This window comes from Synchiropus splendidus, chromosome 3, assembly GCF_027744825.2.
Source record: "Synchiropus splendidus isolate RoL2022-P1 chromosome 3, RoL_Sspl_1.0, whole genome shotgun sequence".
In the NCBI taxonomy this organism is placed as follows: domain Eukaryota; kingdom Metazoa; phylum Chordata; class Actinopteri; order Syngnathiformes; family Callionymidae; genus Synchiropus; species Synchiropus splendidus.
The window spans coordinates 12257663-12284833 of NC_071336.1; the positions used below are offsets into that span (position 1 = coordinate 12257663).

Consider the following 27171-nt stretch of genomic DNA (forward strand, 5'->3'; position numbering starts at 1 on the left):
AACAGAAGATTGTGCTCCCAGAGCAGAAGAGGCGGGTCGTCATCCGTGCTGCTTGACTCTCAGCTGCAAACCGTTTCAGTGATTGATGGAGGTCCGCATCAGATCCACATAATTTCCGCCCCCTCGGCTACCTTTTGAAATACCGTCCATAAAAACAGCGAATATAACTGATAACAGCAGGAGGAAACGGCTGAAGAAAATGGAACTGGTTAACAGGAACCACTTTGCATCTAAAACCCTGACTAAAAGATAGGATGGGAAGCCCAGCAGTGGGGAGAGGCTGCTCCCCATGCAAGTGGGTCAGGCGCACAGTTAAGGGAGAATCCTTCATGTCTCCCTTGTGAGGAGTTCTGGGCACGTTTCACTGGGAGTGCTCTGTAGAGCTGGGGGACACTTTGGGGAAGAAGTATGCCTTCGCAGAGAGCCCAGGCAGTTGACAAGCGTTTGAAAATGAATGGATAGATTTTGAGAAAACCAGTGCAGTAGCTTCTATAACTTTAAGCGTCAAACTCAAGGCCAGGGAGCCAAATATGGCCACCGAGTCATTGTATGCGGCCCGCCAGAACAATTAATACTATACAATGTTATTATCAGTATAGATGAAATCATATTTTTGACCACTATAAAGTGAACCTAAAACTGGATCACCAATGAAGCATGTCCAGATCACCACCTACAAAGAGGTCAAGTGAAGATTATAATATGAAAATGAATGCAATGTTGGTGCATCAAGAAGGAAACCAGATTGTCTCCTGAGTTGTGTGTCCGTTGTGAAGGACAGCTGATGTTCTGAAGCAAGCCACAGAGAAACTGTGCTCTAAAATTGCAACAGTTAAAGGAGACACTGATTGGTTTAAACTACTTTTTCTATAAAGGAGTGCCATCTGCAGATTGTTCAATAAACATTATTTTTTCTTCAGTGTGTGAATTGGCTGGCATTTGAATTCACCCCTTGTGTGGTCAAGTTTGGAGGTTAAACATTGACAGAAAATGAAAAAAATAATAATAACAGTGTTCCAATCTATTTACAATGTTAGTACTTTATACTTATTTCCAACTGTGGAGCCGCAGACATACACAAATATGCATTTCGAGACTCCAGTTCTTGCTCAACAGCATGCGGATGGCTGACCACACCATCAGCAAATACCACACTCAGCATTTGAGGATCAGTCTGTATCAATATCAGGGATAATTAATTATAAGCAAGCGACTCTGGGAGCAAGAGTAGATTTATGACTTTACAGCACTGCCAGAGATGACAGCCAGGAGGCAGGAGTGAAGCGGATTGCTGTGAGGAGCTGAACAATGTTGAATACCAAATTGGAAAATTATAAATGACACTTCGTGGTGGGCTTTGTGGCGGTGTGAAAGGAACAGTGTGACTAGCTTTGCGCAAAGGCTCGCATTTATCATTTCCTATTGCTGTGCATCCACGGTCAGATAGCAATGTTTAATAATCCTGCCACATTTATTCAACACTTTTTAAGCCTGTAATTTAATTGAACAAAACATGAGAAAACAGTTGTTGTTTCGTGAGAGGAATATTAAAAGTGAACCAAGATATTAACTTGTTTGAACTTACTACCTCATAAGGCAGGTAAACTTAATCACAAAAACAGAATAATGGTGTAAAAATTAATGTTTTTGTATCTCTAAAATAAGTCGGAAAACTGAGGCAAAGCAACCCTCCTGCTCAGACACCTAAAACTACGCGCTAAATATTGAGATAAAAATGCTGAATAACCATCAATAAAAGGGTTTTATTATGCAAACAGTTCTAAATGTTCCATAAAACATCCGAACGCACTGTGACTCATCTTTGGGAGGATGAGAATCCAGCCTTAACAATATATTAGAGTCTTTCAAACATGCTTCCTTGGCTCAAAGTTTGTATTAATGTGAATGAATAACTGCGTCCTGAAGTTAAATGAGATTTCAAATTGCACCATTATTTAAGTAATTCTATTATCGCCCCCAAGGGTGAGAGAAAATGGTTCAATTGGTCTGTCAGCAGCTACTCCTGCCGTCATCGGCCTGGAAAGCCGCGAGGACGTCGCGGTGAGTAAAATGAATCAGGGTGGGAGGAGGCAGACCTAAAATGGTGGAAGCAGACAAGCGAGGGACACGGCACAGAGCCACCGTGTCCCTCGCTTGTCAGTGTCAGTGTCGGTCAGGCCGATAAACAACAGGGAACACAAATAGGTTTGAGATATCGAGCTCAAACATGAAGAAATCCCTCCCTTTCCTCCTCTTCGCTCCATCTATCAGGCTTACAGGCTATAAATAGCTGATTCGGGGCACTGGCTAATTCCTCCATTAAGACGATACGGCAGAAAGAAAAACGTCTTTGAAGCTTCGATGGGAGGAGACAGGAAGTAGTGGAAGGTTGCCAGGACAACATCCTCTGTCTCACCCCACACCGCCACCCCCCCCGATTCCTGTGCTTTTGTCGGTGCCGCCGAAACTGAAGCATCCTGTGAAGAAATCACTTAGCAAGGATGCAGAATGGTCTACTTTATAGCATCAAAACCTACCAGGCATCCATGTTATTTTTCAATTGAATTTACGTACGGATTTATGTTACGTTTGTCGTCCAACAAGAGCAGGTATCGGCAGCTATCCTAGATATACGTGAACCAAAAGAAATTGTGTGACAACAAGTTACAAATCACACCTTCTTTCAGGGGTTTTGCCTTTTTATGTTACATAGTAAAACTACGAATTATTTAGGAAAGAAGTATAAAACCAGTTTGTATCTATCGGCTGGCTAAAAGGGGTAAATCTAACAACAGAGTCCTTCTATAGTGTTGGGGTTGGTCAATGCACTTTACAATATACTTCTGAGAGAATTTTCCTGAGGATGTTTTGCTTTTCCCATGAAATAATTTTTTATAACTTCATCACATTTAATTACATTTTACAGAATGCCACTTTTATTTTTAGTTGTGTTTATGGAACTGAAGGCAATTTAATTTAGTTTTCCCAAGTTGAAATAAAAGGCAGGAGTGATGTAGCCAACCGTTTGTCAGACCAAACTGACAATTTCAACCGAAAGTACGAAAACCTCTTCACGTTGTTACAGTATATGTACTGGAAAATAACGCTCAAATAACGCTATGAGCTAAAAGCTCATAGTGGTGAAACTCATGTCACAGTTTCATTGACTTGTTATACATTCCGATTCTCAAGAAAGATACAGTTGGGTCTCAACACCTGCAGCTGTGAATATTTGGTGATAATATTTGACAACAGACTCGTATAATACGAATACATTTATCTGATAACCTAATTTAGTTGAACACGACAGTTTTATTTCTTTGTCAAACAACGCTTCCTCCTAGTCTGTTTCAATGACTCTAGCTATTAAAGCTATGATATTAACTCGCGCCCTACGGTCCCAGGTCTTAAGAGGCCAGTATTACCCGAACTGCGGGCTACAGCGATATTCAAACCCTTTTTTGCGTCTTGGTGCGCTGTTAAGTGGGACGAAGGTTGAAAACGGTCCTCAGTGTATTCATCTTGAGCTCATCTTTTATTTACCACTCTTCCTGAAGCTCTAGGGTTGACAACCCCCTGTGCAGCGCTTCTTCTCACGTGCGTCTCTTTGTGAGTATTCAAGTCTTGACTCTCTAGCGATCAGTGGTCGTTGGAAGGAAGGTGAGATGTGGGAGTTTGAGTTTGATGCCTGGAGATAGATGAAGTGCGGAAGGGAATAATTTATAAGAATCCCGGCGCCCGCCCCGCCGCTCTGTGCTGACGAGGTCTGGGGTTCAAATCCTTTAGGAATATCTGCCAAAAGCAATGCACATCCTCTTCGATCAGCAGTAATCAAACATAGCAGGTGACTAAAAAAGTGTTTTGTCGAAAGTCTTTGGGCTGGAATGGAGTCGGCCACCAGAGCAGCTCATCTGACTCAGCCTGCTATGACTTCGGATCATCATATTTGAGAATATTTGAAAGTCATTGCCTCTTATTAGTGGTTGGCTATCAAAGCTACATGGGGAGACAGGACTGGACATGTTGTCCATCTATCACAGGGCACATTCAAACAACAGCTGGTGGAGCATGTGGAGGAAATCAGACCATCAAATCCACACAGCCGGGACTAACCTTTGTTTACAACCATGTGTGACCACTGATCCGATGGTTCACTTTGAAATAATCTTTCATTTTTACTTGCTATTTTTCAACTTAGTCACATGAAACACAAACATATTTATTTATTGATTTTTAATATTGTTCTTTTGCATCTTATAATACGTTTTCCTGAGCGCAAATGTAGAGTTGTGACCTGCTATATCATTTTGTGCTATGGGACTTACTCTGCATTGACTAAGTATGTGTGGGTTTTTCTGTCTGACCCAAAGTGGATTTAATATGTATGTCTTGTCCTGGCTTCTTCCTCTGTGGCAGTTCCACCGTGAAGTTAATAGCTGCTGACTGCAAAGCGACGCGTGTGGTTAGTCTGAGGGCTGGAGGCAATAGCAGCTGAGGAGGAGGAGGCACTCGTACACCTCCATCGATCCACCATGACTCCGCAGGAGTCGGATGAGAACCTTGCTATGATTTATGGGATGTCATTTTAAGGGATATCAGCAAGGCCCTTCCTTCACAGAAAGCAACTTGCCAAAGGGCATAACCGGGCCCTCTGGGACCTACAGGCCCGACGTCCTGCCCCACTGACGGTGAGACGAAAACTATTCAGGCATCACTAATTCAAATTCATTTCTTTGAAGGAGTAAATAGGGAACAAATTGCTTTCTTAGATACTGATCGAGACTATTTCTGATTCATTTAACTCTATTGGCCAAACTTTTTCCACCCTAATCTCACGCATGGAAGAGGAAACCAAGTGAAACAATACAGGTTGTGAAGTCACACGCATCGGACGCTGGATATTCATGAACGTTTAAAAACGACTGAGATGGTGAACATGCACGAGCAGTCCGATTGTTCTTCCATTTAAAGCCTGGAAGATTATTGAACGGCGTCTTTCAGTATTTTTTGGAGCCGTAGTTAATCACAGGCCTGAAAGGAAAACAACCATTAAACAAGATTACTTGTTCCTGGACTATTTACACCTTACAGGCACAACGCAATTTACAAGGCTTGAATATCCCCACTGGTGTATTACACTTCTGTAAAGCAAATATTTGAGTTTGTTTTGGGTGAGATGATGAGTTCATATTTAGACAAATTGCATACAGAATAACACATCGACTTTTTTCTTACAGCATAAGCTGTGAAGAAGCAGCAGCGATTTATTGGCTTGCACTGATGTCTGTTATTTATTGCTAAGAAAATGTGCCAATATCCTAAATATCTGAAAATTGAAATTAGTCATCCACATTTGAGTCGATATATATATAAAAAAAATCTGTGGTTCATCCTCTCTGGCAATAACTGTAATCCCCATGTTGATAAATGAAGGTCTCTGCACACACTGATGTCAGCTCAGCCACCTCACCAACTTAAAATATTTTACGACAATGTGACATTTCCAGAGGGTGCGACGCATGTGTGAGCGGGCAGGAGTGTATATCTCTCTCACGGCGCTGATAGTTCTACACCGCCGTATATCTCAGAGAGTTAAAAAGAGGCGAGCAGTATGACGGCGTCAGATGACTCCGCTGCTGGTGGAGAGAGTCCTATATGTGGCCTGGAGGTGTGAGTGACGCTGCTGAGGTGTGGAAGTGTAGAACAAAGAGGAGGTGCTAAACTGTGAGGCGACGAAAGAGTCATGGGGAGTTGGTTGTCATAGTGCCAGCAGACATAGAATGGGTGGAAAAATACAAATGAACGCAATGCAAACCAGTGCAACAACAGTTCACTTCCTGCTTAGATCAGGAGGACAAAGGTTGTTTATTCTTAAACCAATTCCTAAACCAACAGTTTCCAAACTTTTGCATGGTTGTTACTGGTGACTTAATAGTGCCATAATTTGTACGGTTGTACGACTGAAAAAAGCAGCAGAACCACTGCAGTACCTGAAAGAGTAAAGTAACTAATCTGAAAATATTGACAAATCAGGGTTTAGATTGATGTGTGTGTTTTTTAATGATGTCTTAAATGCTGTGCCTTTAATCTGACAGAAAGAAAAGGAAAAAAAAACTCTTTGGTCAAGCTCAAAAATACATTTAGATGAATTGAAAATCCTTGAGCAAGTGAGAACTGGCTAAAAAACAGTATCTGCATGTAAAACGCATTTGTCTCAGTGAAAGATGACGACCACTGGCAGTGTTTATTAGGAATATAAATATTGAAAGACGGATGAAAAATTTGTCCCTCAATGCTACAGATGGGTGAGAATTTTCACAATGGCAAAACTGAGCGAGAACAGATGTCCGCTTTAAAAACTCACAAAAGGCCCTGTTTTTATCTGTGTATGGAGATAGAAAAAAACCCATTGTTTTTCTCTGAATTTTTTTCAAATATATATTTTTCCCGACCCAAATGAATTCACGGACTACCCATGGACTACATGAAAGAAAGAAAAACCAAAATGTAATATAATTTGCGCAAACCTGAAAACACATTTTAATTGATGAGAATGGAAGACTGAGTTGTTAATGGTTTTAAATAAAACAAAATTAACACCTATCAACCGTTAACACCTTTACAAACAACATAAAGTCATTTCCCTCAAAGACTTGCAAGGATAAAACATAGGGAAAAAGAAAGAAGAGAAAACAGAAGGCAAATAGAGAGCGAAGAGAAAAACTGTCTTAGGAAGTTATAATACCAGAAAACCCACACCACAAGAAACCCTGACTGCCTTGTTTAGATGTTGCTAGAAAACTGTCAGGATTTATAAAGAATACATTTGTAGTTGGTAACATATTTTGAGACACAAGTGTCGCAAAATATAGCATTTTTTTAGTGTATTAGCAAGATAAGAATAAACACAAAAGAAGGAAACGTTTTTACTTAAATTCATGGGGCTTATGTAGGCTTTAATTTTTTTTATAAAAAGCTTTAGTCCAACTGTAAACAAAGAAAATGTCAGTTTCCCAGGCATTCTCATCTTGAATGACTTTAATAACCTTCAAATTGGGAAGTTTCTAAAGCCTCCCCGCAGCCACTTGCCCCCCATAAACATCATACAAACTTACCGTCTTCCGTGGGAACATAGACGTTGAGATAGAGGCAGTCCTCGCTCTGGTTCTGGATGTATCCGGCGGCCACGTCCAGATTGTCCGTGAACCACACAGGCAGCATGATTTCTGGCAGCACACCGTGGATGTTTTGAGGACATACAGGGGCAAATTGCGTGGCGTTTCGGATCTCCTGCCAAGATCCCGGCGCCTCTGGCGGCTGAAAGCGTCGGTCACCAATGGGTGCCGTGGCGTAGGGCACTCCCAGGTACTGCTCCACCGGACCCAAGATTTCGTTGTTTAGGTCTTTCTTGATTCCTCGGAGCTTACCGTAGTTGGTTGTGACTACAGGATGTTTTGACGGGTCTAACTTCTGACTCCAGGCTATGTTGAGGAAAAGAGCAAGACCTAACAGGCACCAATCTGTCATGGGGCTGCATCTCTTGGCGTGTGGGCCCCAACCACTTCGTTTACTCAAAACAAGCGGGTTCATGACTGGTTTACGTCTGGTCTCACACCAGCTTTGAGTCACTTCAGATGCGGTGTAGACAGAATGTCCAGCTAGTGAGTGTCTAGAAGTGAAGGAAATTCGGACGGGTGGGCTGTGCTCTGGAGGGTTGGTGGGTTCCTGGGTGCTGGATAGGAAATCTAAACCAGTCTGTTGGGGCCAGCTCAGAGCTGTGTCCACCTCAGAGTATTCCAAAATGTTTCCAGAATCATTGTTCTGTTACGTTCCATCCCTGGTCACCTTCAGGGAACTGGGTTGGTCTTCAAAACTGCAAACAGAAAAGTCAGAGTAGGACGTGATTAACATTCGACAGCTTGACCAGTTAAGTGCTGAGTTGTACTAAAAGCTCAACTGCGTTGTTGGAAAACACAGATGCATCTTAGTGTGAACAATGTGTTACGCACTTATTTTACCGCACAAGCTTCACAGCACTGCTATAGTCTGGGCATATGTACTACATTGTTTTAATTGTTTCCCAGAGATTTGTGTGGAGGGCGAAACATTTTGCATTTTTAGAGTACTTGTTGAAACCAGCTCAAAAAAGGAAATTGTGACTTTCCGTGGGGATGTAGCCTGAGTGGCTGGTCTACGTCCAACAACTGACTGTCTCTCCATCCACAAGCCATCCATAAGGTTTCCTCACCTGAGTCTGCTTGTGTCTTGAAGAAGCCCTATGATCTTACCATTATGTTTTTCTGTCAGATTTCAGCCACTAGCTCAAGTCTGGTTTTGTGACTCTTCCCTGACTCTTGATACATGATTGCCATCACGCCGGACTTGAACTGCCATTGTCCTGAAATCGCCCGCAGTATCTAACATAAGTTTCTTTCCCTCCTGCTCTACCTGGACCTTCTACTGTCTCCGCACCACATGGAGAAGCCATCTCCATCATTTTCTGGCTACTTTAAGCCTCCTTCCAGACACTCACTTTTGGAATTGATTTTTTTAAAAGTTTTTGACAGGATGCAAAAAGTCATATCCTTCAAGACACCACAACAACAGTAAGACTTCTGTGACTACTATTTTTTGTCTTCTGTCTTCCCAAACATCGGTAACAGCAAGAATTGTTATTGCTCCACTCACCTTGAAGACACATCTTGGCACTAACTGACATATGGTTATTTTTCTATCCTTTGTTATTGATGACTACCTCTGCAAGATTACTTCAAATTGATTTGCAGCATTAAGAACGTTTTTTTTCGTTCTCTCTTCCTCAAAATGCCACTCAGTTTTGTAGTTTGAATCGATTGTCGGAATTCTTTCCCTTCTTTCACTGTAAGTGCTTCTTTTGTGACAAGCATCACTCCCTTCATCAATATTCTTTTTAAAATGAATCTTTGAACACTCCACTGAAAGCACACTTGTATTCATTCAAGTCCAGATACGTTGGTGTGAACTCTACCACATGATCCATCTGCTGTCGACAAATGTAGGATCTCGACAAAGGAGTCAAGTGTGACGTGATGACAAGCCACTGCAGTGACGGTTAGAGCTCTTTGCAGCAGCAGAGTTATCGTCCGTATTTGCTGGGGAACACAAGAAGGCTAATGACCTGAAATAAAGTGTCTTGTGTGTGTTCCCCCAGCTCGCAGCAGCTGCTGTGACCTCAGACGTCTTCAAAATCACACTGACCCAATATCCCCTTTCCCTGAACTTCTCAGTTCATTTGAGGGACTCTCTCACAAGGAGGTCAAAGGTCATCTCTGTTTGCCTGTAAGCAGCTTATCAAGCCGCAGGCTTCTCTCGGGACATAAACGCACGCATGGAGCATAAACGGATGTCTTCACTGTCCACTCATTCATGTAATCTATCAAACAAATGTGCAAATCCTCATGTAGCAGAGTCACAGTCACACACGGCCGCGAGGAGATTACCATGTCACAGCATTGTTGGTGGCAGTTGCATAAGAGAACCGGACACTATCGGAGCGGATGACGAAACTCTCCCTCCTCATCTAACTTACAACATCCAGTGGAACAACCTGTTCTCTTGCTCTATCATTCCCAAATAATCATCCCATTTAAAGTCCCCATTAGAGGTATTACTGCATCGCCTGCACTTGGTGATGCCACAGTCGCCGCTCTCTGCCAGCAGAGAGGTCTGAGTGTGGGAACTGAGCGTCCTGAGGTAGGACGGCATATCATTCAGGTTGAAATGTGCCAAGATGTGAGCGACAAACAAAGAGGCCAATTCAAGTGACGTAAAGTATGTCATATAAAACCGAGCAAATCAAAATGAAGCTGTTTGAAAGGCAACAGTTAAGTTCAGTGGTGGCATCTTCTCACCGTCGCCCTCAAAACCACCTCTTCCACTGAACAGCGCGTGACTTTAATCAAGCTTTTTTTATCATCAACCTAAGGACGATTAAATCTGCACATTCCATATCTCATTGTCTACGCTTCATCAATGACTGAAGCCTTCGCTCTGCTCATGGAGAAGCTGCACCAATTTGGCTCAGTAATTGATCTGATGAGCAATTAAACCCTCATGTGAGGCCTGTGTGGCTCGCGCCCGAGCTCCTGCTGAAGGTGTCTAGGGATCCTCCAACGTCTCCTTCGGAGCTAGAAGCTTCATAGAGCAGTGGAGGCCAGGACAGCTTCAGGGATGTGAATCACTTATGGGTGAAAGACTGTGAGATGCCAGGAGGTCTCTCCACTACACCCCACCACATCTGTATCAAGAGAGCGCTCCTTTATGTATCAGTGCTTTCAAACCCCACTGTCATTTTTTATTTTATATACAAAGACATAAAAGGCTTTGGTACATTGATTCGCCAGTGAAAAGTCCAGACCCTGTTTGGATCTGAACTCGAAAACAACACATTCGCACACCACTTATGTTGACTTTCAAACGCATGAGCAGTTTGCATTACATGTAGTAAACAGAGTGGCTGCAGTAGGTAGGACGATTTAGGAAGGTTTTATTAACTGGAAGCAGTAAGGGTGTTGTGGAGGGCATTATAAGAAATGAGTTTAAAAATATCCTCCCACCTTCACTTTAATGTACGTTTTCTCCTCCCATAAACTGCAAAGCTGCCTGTAAATGCCTCAAATTAGAAAATTGAAAAGCCATTGCATGTCTTGACGACTCATTTTGCATGAGTGGATTATGATGAGACTTTGATAAATGCATGACTACTTGCCGTCGTGTCTAAATTTAGAATGTGTCGCTGTAGTCATCAGCTCACATTTGTCATTCGATTTGCAAAAAAAAAAAAAAATCACCTATATCATCAATAATACATTTCAATCTGTGTTGTCACTCGATCCAGGCTCATAAAATCTCCGTCGATGACTACTTTCAACGCAGCCATATTCTTATATTAGTATTTTCCCTGCGCAGATTCTTGTTCCTCTGTGACAGATTTAGCCCTGAAGGCACGCGGTAGCAGTCAGTTTCAAACTTTGCTTCTGCCTTTACTTGTATCCACATGGCACCATCTCCTCGATCCCCCCGCAACTCATTCTTCTTCACCTCTGTGAATAGAATTCTGCAACTTTAAAGGTTTCACAGACGTTTGCAGTGGCACAGCAGGGAATCGAACAACCTCTACTTCTTGTTAACTCATCTCTTCTCTCGCTGCATCTTGCCCTACGGCTCCAGAAGAATAATGTGGTGTAAGTGCGGAGTGGTGGATCACAAGGGAGGATGAAGTCGGGTTAACGTCCTATTGGATAGGACAGTTGAGCTTAAGGAGGTCACGCGGGAGAGCTATCGTGTGTCTGCTTGTGTGTGTCAGAGGGTGATGTTCGACAGGCTGCTCCTCATGCACTCCAAGATGTCGCAGTAAAAACAGGTTGTTTTATTTTCACTTCATCAAGATGAGAGTATAAAAAATGCATCAGACCGTTCTGATGGGCTGATTATTTTATACAGCTCTTTCGTTGAATCCAGGCTCTTGAAGAGGCCTTGTCCCTCCTTCACTATCTCCCTATCTTCTTTCACCCCTTTCTTTTTTGTGCGTCTGTGCATGATGAATCATCCCAACAATATGCTTTAGCTTTTCTGGAGATCCATAACAACAACACAACACACATTTAATCATTTCTTTCTTCCAATTTCAGCACCTCTGGAGCACAGTACATTTGAGACTGTTACATTGAACACCAATAACCTATCTCTCTTTCCAAATGTATTTATACATCTGTTTCATAGAGCAATGAGAAGCCATGCACCATGTGCTCTGGAACAGCCCAGATATAATGCTGGCTATGCTGCAGGAGCACCACCAAGCTTGTTCTACGGTTCACGTTCAGCCGCCACTGTCAGGGTGATCCAAACCCTCACACTGATCATGGCCCGTGAGCTCAAATACTGACATTTTATGTTCCATTTCTTTGACTATTTCCCCCCTAAACGAACAGAATCCTTCATGTATTTAGTTTCTTCCCCTCTCTCTGTGATTTTCTGAATTTTTTGAAGCGTGATGACGGAGACAGCTGCCTTTGCACACTTGGTGGTTTAGTGTTTGAAGACTCCATCAGATTCTTTTGATGAGACAGAGAGATTTGTTAATAAAATCACGACACTGTGCTAAAACTGCCTGTTTCAGGCTTCAATTAAGGCGGCCAACGGAGATCATTGCCTCACACCAACGAAGCAGGCAGTTTATGAATCTGGCAGGCGATCTGGCGTGATCGGACTTCAAGTCATCTGGGTACGACAACACTACACTAGCACCTGCTCTCACGCTGCGGCGGCTAACAGTTAACAGCTTTCAGTGTGAGAGTGTGTGTTAGGAGGCAAGCGGGTGTCGACGGCTGTTAGCGGAGAGATGGAAGTGAGACTGGCTCTGACAGGCGGCTTGATACACACAAATCTGCTCACATCAGCTGTTGGCCTATAAGGTTTGTTAATGTGTGATCTGTAAGTTTGGTCAACACGCTCTCTCTTACTCTGGCTCTCTCTCCCTCTCTCACACTCTCCCTCCCTCCGATTTAAAACAGAAAAGATGGTCAGTCATATTAAAGTTCACATTTATTAGGGATGTCCTGATACCAGAATCGGTACACGCTCCGATACTGGCCTATTTTGCTGTACTCGTACGCATGACAAATACTGGCTCATGACAGCACACGACAGCAATATCTATAACTATATTCCAGGGCTGTCTGCTCTCCCTTGCCCTTTCTCATATGACAAACGTACTCCTCGATGCACGACACAGATGAGATTGCAGACGCACCGTCTTTGACCAGGTCATTTCTGACCCGCTCCAGCTCTGCTGCAAGAGAAACGACTCATATACATGAACATGCTCAACTCAGGAAAACGCTCGATAAGTTAGGTTTCCATCCGATGACGCTAGTAGTTACAGAGACTGATCAGATCTGATGATCTACACTAGTCAGTGCTAACCCAGGGTTGCATTATGGAGCTTCAACAATCGCGTGAGGTCCCAGAACGCAACCCCTGTGATAAATGAGGGAACACTGTGTACGTAAACCAGTACGCAGTACCGTGATCTTAGATATAATATATCAGCATATACATGTAGTAGACCCATGCTAAACTTGAAATGTTTGAAGTGAAATCTGTGGCTGTGGTGTCATGGTTTTCCAAGGAACACGTGCTGAGAAAAAAAACATTTAAAATGGTTGTTATACTGTGATACTATTGAGTACTTTATCTGTACTCTGTTTTGGCATGTACTCAATTGTCAGTACTCGGTCGGCAAGTGGTATTGGATATTCTTTTAGTCCCTTACAGACCCCATACAGAAAAGTGGAACGATACATACGTCGGGTTCAAATGACATAGAACTTGATTCTGGTGAATTGAAGTGAATGTTTCTATTTTGTTCTGTTAAAAAATAGTGGCTGATGCTTAGATCCCTGCTTCCACATAGTGTGTGGTCCACACAGTTTCATGGGTAGCTAAACCATGGATTGTGGGTGGTAAATAAGAATACATTAGCAATTTTAAACAGCGGCAAAGTGTTGCCAACACATATGTTTAAATGAGAGACACAGGTACCATGGTTTGCAGCAGTTTTTGGGAGGATATGCATAAACAGATTTGTACATATTTTAGTACACGCAAACCATATATCGTCTTCTCGGTTACCATAGCGTCAACATGGTGGGTTCATGGAGGTGGATTCCAAAGAAACACAAACACACATCAACACACACAAACCCGCACTAACACAGGTCCATAGTAAAATTTCAACCAGGCAAACACTCAACCTCAATCCATGTCACATTAGTGTGTGTGTGTGTATATGTGTGCGACTGTGCCGTCTTTGTTTTGTTGTCTCAAAATGATTATCTTGGTTGGTCTGAGGCACTGGAATAACGATGAAACTCACACGCACACACAGACAAATACATTATTCAATCGAAACACCTTCACTGCCACATGATCAACATGTTTATTTGAACACTGCCGCGTTTCACCATCACACAAATGTACACACAGCCTCTAAGCACCCCTGACATCTCTGACAAATTGACTCTTTTATATGAGAGGAAAAGAAGAGAAGCGAGTGGGAGGGAGGCAGGGAGGAGGTAGGTGAAGTCATGACAAAGCAGAGGAACAAAGAATCAGGAATAAGGTCGGCAAGTAGATGACGCCTGATGTAAAATGGTGGAAGACGAAACACACGACCACTCATCACAATGATATGCCTCCCATTGCTGCAGAGAGATCCTAGGAATGTTAGTGTTTATTTGTCTCTTGGTCAGTTCTCAAAACCACAATTTTACCAGAAAGAAAGAACAAATTTTGCTTCTCAATAGGAAGAATCAGATCCAGGAAGTTTCTGTCCAAATCCAACTCTGTTTGGAATAACTAGTATTCTTGTAGTGTGCAGGTAGTGCAGCAGAAAACATAGGTTTCAATTTTAATAATGGATGAACAAATGTACCTGGAAATGCAAGGTATCCTCTGAATTCTGATCATACACAGGTTTGGCTGAAGTCTTGCCTCTTAAAAGTTCAGCAGTGTTTCCTGGATTTTCCTGAAATGAGAAAAAAAGATTGCATGTTTCATAAAACTGTTCAATAAACATACACACATCTGTCACGCATGCTTGCAACAGCCATGTCCTACAGTGTTAGCTGGACATTGTAAAAGCATTTTTGCTGAAATAACTTTAATAAGTCTTTTCCAAAGTGTTGCCAAATGCTTCCGATTTCAATCCCTCCTGCTTACATCTGGAGGCCACTTACACCTGACTAGGGATGTGCTGATGAGGCTTCATGAAACAGTGTCTTCATTTTCAGAGTCCACTAGATGGCACTATCTGCTCTAAAATATTTGAATTTTAAAACCCTTTTTTTGTAGATGAGAGTACTAGCTAATGAGCTCTAAAAAGCCATGAACCCATCACTACTTATCAAGCAACGGTTCTTCATACCAATTCATTTGTGGAGAACTTGTCCTACAGTCATCAATCAAGATTCTTTTTTCATTTCAAATGTCAGTAGTTGGCCACGGAGGTGATCATCTCCTCCACGACTCCTACTCTCGACAAGGCTCTATTCTATTTTTGGGTTATGCCTAAATTAAAAATGAAAGAAAGCACTTCTGTAGCTTCAACCGATGTTGCTGCGAACACCAACAAAAGCCAAAACCGATATTGAAACTGATTATTGGTGCAGTTACGTCAGAAAAATGGGAAAGGCGTGACCTTTAATGAGCAGATTCCCATGACGATATGGGAGTGAATAGTCAATGGAAAAAAAATCTCTAAAGCCCACACCCCTCACCCAGTCTGTCTCCAGATTGTTAGCCCAGTGATATATTCACTGCTCCTCGCTGCTGATGACAGACACTATGAGCATTAAATAAAAACACAACAACCCGAGGAATACGAGGATAAATGAGTCGAGGGAAGCAGATGACGGATGAGACAGACTGATGAATCCACACTATCTCCACCAGTGGGGACCAAACTGAGAGGCTGGCACACACCCGACCCAGTGAAGAGAAGATGAATCGACTGTCTTCTGAGAACTGTTCTGTTCCGTGTTTTACGGAGAGACACTATAATAATACTCCATAACATAACGCCAGAAAACAACGAAACCTCTCCGCTGCCTTCAAGTTACTAGAGGTCAGAGCTTTATTTCAGTCTGACAGTTCCATCTGAATCTTTGCATTCATCACCTGGAAAACAGAGTAGCTTTTTTCAGTCCTCAGATTCTTTTGGTGGTAACATACAGTCATTGGCACGCACAGGCAGCCTCACCGCTGGAAGCAGACAGAAGTGATGGATGAGACAGGTCACCTCGTGTACTTAGATATGAGCAGGAAGAACGAGCCTGTTCACCTAAGTGGGTGTTGATGTAAACAGCTGCGAGCTAATGTTGCATATGGAGCGAGCGTGATGCGGGATTAATGGTGGACAGCTGATTGGAGGCTGTTTATTTGTATGAAAAAGGTTGACGGACCTGGCACGTATATACTCCCTGACATGTCTTCTCATAAACAACGATGGTTTAAAAGCTAAGTGAGCCAGACAGGGTCTATTGCACGTGATGATCAGTCGTGAAAGCAGAATAATTCATCCAAAGTCTGTCACCGCAGTAAACGCTCTCCATTTATATCGGACATCAAACCGACAGTGGTGCAGTCCAGCTTTGTGTACATGGCGATGCTGATGCATATTTATGGATATATCACACTTGAAGAATGCATAAAAAACTCAACATTCATCACAGTTGATAGCAATGAAAAAGAGTAAACAAGAGTGCAGTGTATTTATGAGAACAGCAGTGAGTCAGAGTTGCACATCGAACAGCCGTTTTGTTTTGAAGTGTTGTATATGGGAACAGAAGCCAATAATACAAGCGATTCATTGTTTAAAAAAAAAAAGTTATGGCAGAATGCTGTCCCTGCATCTCTTACTATGTCCACTCAGCTGATCCACATATATGTAACTCTTAGTTTGAATTCTGCACTGTGACTGCTTCCACGTTTTTGGACCTACAGTAAGGCACCATTTTGAAAGAGGCCTGTGATTTTACGAGACAGATTTGTCCACCTAAGTCAGTCAGACACGCAGATTGCAAGAGAGTGAGCAAGAGAGGGAGAGACAGCAAGAGAATGAGAGAGAGAGAGTGAGCGAGAGACAGAGAGAGATCATGTTTTTTGTGTCTGTGTGTCACAGGGTTTCATCAAAGTGTTTCTAAAAATAGAAGCATGGCTCGCCAGCTCCACAGCGTGATGTTATATAACGCTGTCCAAACCTGATTTCATACGGCAAGCAGACATTCATACCGTATTCTGCCTCTTAGCCAGAAGCTAAGCAGACAAATTTGCACATAATTCACGTCTATTTCCGACTCCATTATCTTTTTTAAGTGCGCTGATTGAGAAAACAAACACATTATGGCCATGCTCTCTTGTTTGCAGGTGTTGTGGTGGAAATATGTTTTCAAACATACGTTGGACACGTGTTTTATCATGGAAAAAAAAAAAGTGTGTGTTTCAAAAGCTGTGGCCGCATTATAGACATAAATACAATTTATTTTTTTGTCTATTGTTTACAAGGAGGTCTAACATCTGACGCTTACAATACGTCAGTTCAGTCCCCTAACTTGTCAGCTAATAACAGTGTCATCAACACTGAACAAAAAAATCATAAACCACACAATAAGGGACCTCTAACTTAATTGAATTAAATCTAGCATTCTGAAAATAATATTTAATAGTAGCAAATATTCATAATATTTAGCACACGGTAGAATGATAAATATTAGAATGGGGTGGGGAATACTTTTATTCCACCACAGTACAGTGTTTGGAAGCAAATCTTGAAAAAGCATTTTGTAATTATTATGGCCGCAATGACTCGTCGACATAGTTGACAATAATCAACTATTAAATTAGTCGCCAACCGCTGCGTCGAAAACTCGAGATGATGCTCTCTTTTAGGCATATGCCAGAGCCATCTGGGGAAATGGTTGAAACTCCAGGACTATCACAACCCAAAACATATGGGGACACTGGCTTTTACCGGACGCCCCTTTTTCCTCAGTAGGACGCCCTAAATGTATTATTAGTGCTTGTATAATGCCCAACTGGTAGCATCATCTCACTGGTTTACATTACATTGTGTTTCCGCCTGGTAATGTCGCCAAACATGATCCAAATTTGCAGATTCTCGCTCCTTTTGCAACCGTATTTTGGCCATCGCGGTCGCCATATTTGTTTACCGCCATAATCTCGCGGTGATCCACATCTCGCGCGTCACGACACTCGCTGCATGGAAGAGTGCTGCTATTGATGGGATTCTAACGCAGATGACAGGAGTAAACTGCACATAAGTAATAAACTTATAAACAATCGTTCACAAAACTCATTGTTTTCTAATCGGAGGAATATTTGGCGTTCCTCCTCCCATGTCCGGACGAACACACAGTCCTTTCAGAATAGCGTGAAGCCTGATTTTGAGTAAACAAAAAAAATATTTAACACAAGTGTTAACAGGTTTTTTTTCTGACTATTCACAACACTACAATCAGGTGTATCCGCGTGACTGTCGACCCGCTTTAAATGCCGACAACTCGACTCAAATCATTGAGACAGTCGGGAACTAGACTATCAAAACAGGCATTTGTTGCTGCTCTAGTGATCACCCAATGGTGTGTTACAGTCGCACCCATTGTACTCTTGTGGCACTCATAAGCAATCTGAAGTTTGTCACTATTTACAGGTGTTACACTCATAAATTGCACTACATCAAATAACCCTACCCATTAGCAATATTGCAGTCTAGAATAGCAATCGCGGACAAGGCTGTTTTTTAGGCAAAACGTGTCACAAGGGATTTAAAGGCTGTTGTATTCATATGCCCATCCACAACAATAACGGCATGCATTTACGGAGACACTTGGCCTCCAATTCTGAGTGTGTGGGAGGGACATTACAGCTATGAGGTATGAGGTCTGGTGAATGGTAGTGAAGAGGTATATGAGAGTGAAACAAATGGGCTCTGAATGGCTGAGAGGTGTAGTGATGCGTGATGGTGTTCGACAGAAACCGATGACAGCATCTTGACATCTGTAGATGTCCCAGTGGAACCCACCAACAACAAGCTGTTCAACATCACATCACCATTCTATCTAGTCGTAACAGTCCGGCGAATGGGAGAGTTTAGAGTTCAAGATGGCCATTTGAGTTTCATCCGTTCGAGACATGCAGCTTTGTCAAGCACTTATGAGAGAATCTTTCAGGAAGCATATTGAAATGTGCTGTGCTTTGAATCATCTTGGAGAGTATCGACAGGTGAGAAAAGGCAAAGTGAAGCACACTCTCAATTGCCGTTTCCACGCAATCACCGTCATGAATATTATGCATAGGCCTTCAATGTGTGTGCCCATTGAGTTGCTGAAAATAGCCATAATGACCCACAAAGCTATTCTGCGTGTGTGTAAAGTGTGTAGGCTATTTTCTTACCACTTAGCATGTCCAACCTGCCTGGCAGCAAAATGCCCATGAGCCAGACGTTGCTCAGTGCTCTCCTGCACACTTCAAGTGTAAAAATAGAGGCGGTCGACTAAAAAGCATCTTCCATCCACATTAGCATGCATGAGTAATTCTCTTTCATCTGAGCAGGCTGACGGAGAAGGATAATTACTGTAGTGCTGGATTATTATTCTCTTTGTGGTGGCTTGGATTAAAACCATGTTCTGCAAGAACATCGACGTGTGACTGTATTCTTTCTGACCAGTGTTATTAAAGGGGTTTAAAACATTTTATAGATCAATTGGAAGAGTGCACAATTGCAACACACTGCTGTATCAATGCACAGTGATTTTAGTGTAACAGGCTTGGAAGTGGCACTGTATCTCTGGTGAAGGGCCAACAGTACCACGAACCAGTGCAACAATGTTCATGAGAATTAGAGCTAATAATATTGAAGCAACTACAACATCATCATCAGTATCATTCAGAACTGCATTGGGAGCAAAGGGGGAGACTTGGAAAAATGGGGTTGAATTTTCTGTGCTATAGAATCGTCTAGGTTTCTGCTTAGCAGATGTGATCAAAAGATTTGGGATTTGTGCTGGCGTATATTTTTAAAATCAGTATTGTGTTTGTATTATGAGGCAAGATTAAAATTTAGCTATGATTGAAAATATTAAAATACAAATACACATTCTCACTCCCAAGGCATCAAAAAGTGGCTACAAGTAACATCCGACTTAGGACCTGCTCGACTTACGTCCATGCGTACTTACGACCACGGCCAGCAGATGCCTATTTTTTTTAATTCACTGTCTGGCACCACAGCACGTAGCTGCCCGGCAGCATGTACAACACTTATGGCAACCAGCTGGCATCACATACGACAGTTACAGCAGCACAGTATCCCAGCATCTCACTCTCACACAGCCATCTACCACTACAGCAGCACATATAACCCTCGCATCAGCGTCCACTCCGACTTACGACCGGTTGGTCAGAACCAATCCCGGTCGTAAGTCGGATGTTACTTGTACTTTAAAATGGGACTTTAACGTCCAATGAGAAACGGGTCGGTGGGGATTCTAATTTTCTGGGCCCACTAGATGGCACTCTGCGCTAAAATATTTGGATTTGAATAACCATTTCGATGAAACCCCACATCTGTTTCATGAAGCCTCACCACCCCATCACTACCAAAGTTGAGGGTGAGATCATCGTTGCATGTTGAAGCGCAGAGGGGGTTATTCGGAGCAAAAACTGCGCCACCCTATGACTATTTCCAACCTTTGTCTTTCATGTGACGCGCTGCCGCGGAAAAGGAAACCTGATTCAACTGAAAGCCTACTGTGTAAACATGCTCCATGACACTTAAAAAACAGTCACTACTTGATGTTTTTTAAAGTTAGAATGTGTGGGGAACCTAACATAACAGAAAGATGACGTCAAAAAAAATATTTTGAGTTCCCCTCCTTGTACTGGTCATGTTTTCATTGTCCTTTTCCCCTCAAGACTCTTCAGTATTCCCAGTATGACCCTGAGCCAGTATCATGGAGTCTGAAGAGCCAGACTTCCACCCACAAGCCTCTCAGGCGGCTCTTAAATGACTCTCCATGGTGGTGTGAGGGTCTGACAGGGATGCCATTATCATCTTTGCATGAGGACGTCAGCGGCCACTGCTGCCTCAGCGACAACAGCATCTTAAATAAGCAAACCATTGTAAGGGTTAATGTCCTTGTGCGCCGACGGTACTAGTGCAGAGACATCATTTGAGCAAATGTTTCCAAAACGTGATATGACTGGTGTGATCTATTACGTGCAGTGGATGAGGCCTAGACCTCTCATTGCCCTCCAACCAAATACCAATTATGTTTTCCATTTTTTTAACCAAGCCCCATCTTTATTCTGTTTATAGTGCGAGGATACAAGTCAAGACACATAAACAGTTACAGGGTCTTTTTTTATATAACTTGGACAGAAACACTGATCTAATATTAAAGAGATCGTGGAAGGCACTGGATCAACATATATTCAGCAGTGCTTTATAAATTACAAATCTTTAATTAGCGTAAGTTGAGTATCAGCCAGCTTAAACACAGGAAAAACAAATTAAGTCTCTTCGGGATAAACACTGCATCTTTGAAATTCAATGCGAGAAATCCAATCTGTTTTCATATCATAAAATACACAAGTTTGTCTGGAGGCCATGATGTGATGCAACTTTAAAATGCACTTTATTTCATTAAAATCAATGGTGATGCACAGACAACATATGACTTGGAATACGCCTTTGCCTTGCACATCCATGTCGCTCATATCAGTGTGTTAGTAAACACTATTTCTCTGCGACTGGATGAGATGAGTATGAGAGCCATTCTTTTGTTTAGTACTTGAAAAATGTTATGTGTAAGACTGGACTCACAAGTGTAATTATTGTTGGATAAATACCTCATCATATTTCCTTCCTTCATTATAAGAGGCTGTGTGTTGCACTTTAATGACTCCCATCTGTTGCTCAATATGGTTCATAATGATCAGGGAAAATAAAAACTTGCTTGATAAGTGTGAGAACCTGTATCTTGCCTCAGAGTAGTCAGCATTTATTAGAAGTCCTTTGCTTGTGTTTCGCTTCACTCTCATTTCTCACTCCCACTCAAGGTTCAAGACGCTGCTCCCACCACAGTACCATCATCAAAAACATAAACATAATTTGAGCAAACAATAACAGCTTTCATGTTGGAAACTGTTGACAAATGCAAAGGCAAACCGCCCACTTGGCTACGACCACCAACCTCAGGGGGGCTTCGTGAACATTCTCACAAACTCTCGCTGAGAAACTATTAGCTGTTCATTTTCACACTGCCGTTTCTATACGTGTAGATGGAACCACCTTTTTATATTCTTCAGGGGCAGTTACTTTAGTCACCACCGTCCTCAAATCTAAGAATTGTACAATGCAAAATAAGTTTGGAAAGATTCAAGCACTGTCATTTTTTTGTATCATTTCTCCCGTACACGTTTTGTCTATTTGCCTTTTAGCTCGAGCTGGTGATACAGTTACGCTTTTGCCCATGCCTGTCTAACTCGCTGGAACATTTTGACCTGTGTTTCATGCCTCCTTAACTTCATCTCCTGGGTCTCCTTCTGTTCCACATGTCACACATCCAGCAAAATGAACTCTCTCACCACAGCACAGCATCAAGCACCTAGAAGAGCAGGACTATTGAGTCCAAAATAAATGAACATGAAACACAAAATGAAAACGTCTGCTCTACCAATGCCAGAAGAATATGAACACCAGCTGTGGCAAACACTTCACTCTGCTTCTTTAATACACCAATTGCGTGCTGTTCCTGTGTGCTATGTCCATAGTGCAAACTGTTAGCCAGGAGACGTTCTCAGACAGTGCAGTCGACTCAGTATCAAGTGACCATCCAGAGTGATTTAACTAAAGGGGTCCAAAATCAGAGTGATAAATCAACGGCATCGTAGACTGCCCAAAATAACGGCGAGCCGCAGCAGGCTTCTGGATTAAAGTATAATAGTACAACTTTGGAATACAATTAAATTCTTCAAAATATGTTGTTTTATTCTGTTTTCTACAATGACAGAATGTTTTTCATTACAGTTCCCTCTATCACGGATGTAATGTGGTCTGTGTCCGACTAAAAACGTTTGATAGAACGACTCAAAGAACATCTATACACACAGTGGAATGGCAGTTCAAGCAGGTGCAGATCGTCTGGCTCTATCATAGTCAAGCTAGATGGTCTCACATAGATTATTCTATAAGACATTCTTGTGGTCAGGGGTGTGTAAAGAATGCATTTGTCCCATTAATCAGCTCAAAATTGGTCTGGGCTGACAATAATAAATGTGTGTTAGTGTAAGTGTTCAAATATTTATGACAAAAAAATCGGATCGCTAATGCTTCTTGATCTGTGGTGAGACTGAATCTGGATGTGTCTAGTTTGTTGTGTTGAGATTATCGGGTGCACCACAGGCATCACGATCAACGGCACCTTTTTTATCGTCATGTAAAATAAATACATAAATCACTTGAAGGGTGCATATTATGCTTTTCAATGTTTCAATGTTAGCAAGATAAAAACTGACTTTAAAAATTATGTCCATCCATTTCTGAGTAATTTTATTTTAAACTGAAGTATCTACAATACATTACCATTTTTTACATTCTCACTGCTTTCTGTCGTTGAGAGGCTTGATCAATAACTCAGTTTACTGAGCTGTCATCGAACAAGTTAAGAGTTTAGAAAGGGCTATTTCTCTGCAGCCACAGTATCACAACAACACCTAAGCAGAACAGGCCAGTTACTACAGTAGCTCTTCTTCGGTGGGTGTTTTTTGCAGCTGATTAGAAAACCATTGACATTTTAACAGTGACTGTAATGGTGGGCATCATAATCAATCACTTGGGATTGTGTCACAGCAGTCACACATCTCCACAACGCAAACATAGATGCTTAATTTTCACCCCGACTTTATTACCCATTCCAGTGTTTTATAGCGACGCCTGTTCATATTTGTTCTGGTCAGCCTTGTGAAATACATTGGTAATCCTGTTTTGTTTTACTGTCCTCTGCTGTGTTTTTCATTACGAAAGCCCTGAATTTATAGATTCTGTTTTGTTGGACAAGTCCAAGGACATCCTGCTGGGCTGTAAAGCAGTCTGAATGGCAGTGTATGTGTGTGTGTGTGTGTGCATGTGTGTAGGCTCTTATGTGCCTCATATAAAGCTGAGAACATAAATGACCACCCAGGACCTCCAGCATAGTAATGTCGGTTCAAAGACAACTGTCCTGTGTGCTTGTGCCAGAAGTGTGCAAGTGTGTGCCTGTACGTCATATGCATGTGTATGGCGAAGGCTGGATCAATCCTCAGGAGAATAGGTCGACAGAGTGATGACCTGTCCTCTATTTTCTCTGCTTTCCTCTCCTTATCCATGCCCCCCCCACACACACACACACCCACAAGCAAGCACACACACACACCGATCTAGGAATAACTTCCTTTAATCTAGTCCTTGCCAGGGCAAAAATCCTCCATCTTCTCTTTTGTTGCGCTCATCTTTCTTATTATTTTTCCCCTGTAAAACTCTTTTCACCCCAGCCCCCTTTATCCCCCCGTCCCTGTCCTGAATATCTCCACCAGTGCTCCTTTGATGCATCATTCATGGGTTTGTTCCCTAATGCGCTCTCTATCTCTCTCTTTTACAGCGGCTCCTACACATCTTCATGCTTGCTTTTATCTCTTAGATTCTTCCCCCTTTCTCTCTTCACATCCTCTTCACTGCATGCTCATCCTCACTGCATTCTCCCTCACCGTCTACTCTTCATCAGACCCCCTCATCCATCACATTCAGTGTCTCAGTGGAGTTTCCACCCTGACGTGGGACTCGCCTTCTCTTCCGCTCTATCGTTCCCTTAGGTGAGCTGAACGAAGGTGTAATGGGATAATCCTTCACAAGCTCCAGTCAGGATGCACGTCACTCCCTAAAAGCTGCTCTTATCATCAGAAATGGACTGTAATCTGGGCATCAAGCGTCATCCCTGCACCTGCAGTGAGCGAGCGTGTCATTGTTGTCCGGCCGCTCGGTTTATCACTTCTCCAAACGTCATGTACCTCCATTTAAGAGCCGATAAACATGCTTGTGTAAAAGATATGGCACACACATGAAATGGGGAGAAAGTAATCGTCAGACTACCAGGCAATTACAGTTTTCAGGATAAACATGTCGTACACACCTGGTTGTTCGCACGGAATCACACATTTATTCCTGTCTCGGCAAAGCATCAAAAGCAGCTTGGTGCTGCTGCTGCTGTTCCATGCCTCACAGGACAACCATGTGCCCACTGACATATTGAATGTACCTTGAAAACCATAAGACTCGACCCTGTATAACCCAGACAGGTCAAATGAACACTACAGTTCCCCACGGTGCAGATATGATCAATTTGGGCAATGTCCTCTGAACCTCCGAAATATGATTAATTGAGAACATGAGTCCTTCAGTTACCTGTAAAGTCAGCTGTTTTACGTGTCCAAGACTGGAACAAATATCAGATTGAGTCACCACAAGAAATTTAGTCAACACTGTGCAGTTGTGTTTGCAACGGATGTCCTGTCCACAAAGGAGTATGGCCATCGAAAACCGGTTCCTATTCAGAACCAAAGTGTCAGATTCTCTGGAATTGTTAAGAAATGTTAATTCCAGTTCCTCTTATCAAGTCCCCACGGAGCTGAGTCACTGCAGCCGATCACACTTACAGAGGCTTTTCGGCGTTCCTTCGACATGCTGAGCTCAAAGCTACGTTAACGGTCAGCATGGCGCTAACTGTGGTTGTCAGAGGAAACACACGTCTGGTATGTGCTGCTACAGTGCTTGTTTTTACATTGATGTAGCCAAGTGTCCCCAGTATGTCTCCTCAGGGAGCATGCGTGGTTGTCCTGCACCGATTATAATAACCAGAACCGAACTCACAAGCTGCACTGAACGCATCATTTTAGGTTTAGATTTTATAATGTTATCAAATAAGACCGTTGGACAGATTTATTAAATGAGATGCATGCATGTACAGTGATGTTTTGAATTGTTCACGTGGACCAATAAAGACCTCAGTTAAAAAGAACTGGAGCTCTCTGTCAACTGTTTTCTTACAGAGTTCATTTCTGTTCCAGATCAGACAGCACAGCTCATTCCTGTTTCTCTGATGCTAAATCCGCAGAGCTTTTTCAACTCCAAGTTACTGAAGTTTCCTTGTCATTTGTGAAAACACTGAACAAGAAGTTTCAAAACATCTGCTTTGATTCTGATTTGACTCTATAAAACAATCATTGCGAAACAGTTTTATTGAGCAGTATCATCAATGGAATTGCTAAAACGATACCCAAATCTATTCACACTAATTCACCTATTTCTCTTCCTTTTTTCCCCATTGAGAATCGATATGAGAATCGTTCAGGAACCGAATTGTTAAGTAATGGAATTGAATTCCCATTCCTACACTGGAGTTGAGTTGCTGCTTAAAATAGATGCAACTAAGTATGTTTGTGTGTACATGAGTGAGGTACGGATCGGGAAGTAGCTTCATAGTACTGGTCAGGCGGTAAGCCTTTCTTTTACCCACCCCTCTCCATACCCAACCTTACCACTGCTCATCACAAGTGGGTGGACTGACAGGATATCCAGACTCTCTTAGAGAGAAATGTTCCAGATAAGGCTCAGCGCTGGATCACTTCTCAGGATGCCATCTGGATGCCTAGAAGGTGAGGTGTTCATGCTGTGTTCTAAGGAGGTCGAACTTAAAGAACCACCCAAGAACTGCTTGAGAAGCGGACAAAGCTTTCGCTGAGCCCCATGGACAGACTCAAGGGCAGGAGTTTATATTCTGGTTGAGTTTATGAATATGCTAACTGAAAACTGGTGGGAACAAAATCCAAGCGAGAACTCAGAAAGAAAAGCTAGGCTTTATTCATCAGTCTCTGCTCCAGGCGTGCCCTAACCAACCCCCACTGCACCATCTTGAATCCCTTCCTCCAAAACACGCATCCTTATGAGGGTGACAGAAAGGTCACCCATGGTGACCCTTGTTTGTAAAAGAGGAAATGAACAAAAAAGTGGCCTGGGTTCTGAAACAGGTCTCTGTCTGGGGCCCCTCACTAATTTATGTGCCTCCTGACCAAGACCTTTATTAAGTCCAAAGAAAGGAAATGGTTACTCTGCCAGTGGGAGGAGACAATGACAGGGGGGATGGGATATACCATATACATGCTTCTGCTCATGAGATGTGCTGCTCCTCAACTGTGGTTGAATGAGTAGAGTGGTGAAGAGTATGTGAGAAAGTATTTTCACAGCCATGGGTTTCTACCAGGGCAGACACGGATGGTTATTTTCAGAATCAATTCATTCGATTATCTCTTTCGATAAATGTAAAACATTCACTCCCAGCCTTGTATTTCGAAACGGAACTGAGTGCAAACGTTGTCCACTTCGCAAAGTCCATAAGCAAGTTTCTCCTTGAACATTTTTGAGCTGGAACCACATTGGTTAAACTGTGCGTGTTTAATCGGTTGGAACAAAACCCGGCACTACCCAGGTCTGGTTTAGAGGGATGTGAACTGTTAGATCTC

At 42.4% G+C, this 27171-nt stretch overlaps 1 protein-coding gene across 2 annotated transcripts in view; it reads right to left on the minus strand.

The window, feature by feature from the left end:
* Positions 1 to 27171, minus strand: part of nlgn2a (neuroligin 2a) — a 73911-nt gene that overhangs the window by 42276 nt on the left and 4464 nt on the right. For both annotated transcript variants that reach the window (XM_053858438.1, XM_053858437.1), the window contains exons 2-3: positions 14474 to 14566; positions 7116 to 7873 (exon numbers count right to left, since the gene is read on the minus strand). In XM_053858438.1, coding sequence (XP_053714413.1) covers positions 7116 to 7590 — 475 coding nt within the window. In that variant the 5' untranslated portion in view covers positions 7591 to 7873; positions 14474 to 14566. The remainder of the gene's footprint in view (positions 1 to 7115; positions 7874 to 14473; positions 14567 to 27171) is intronic.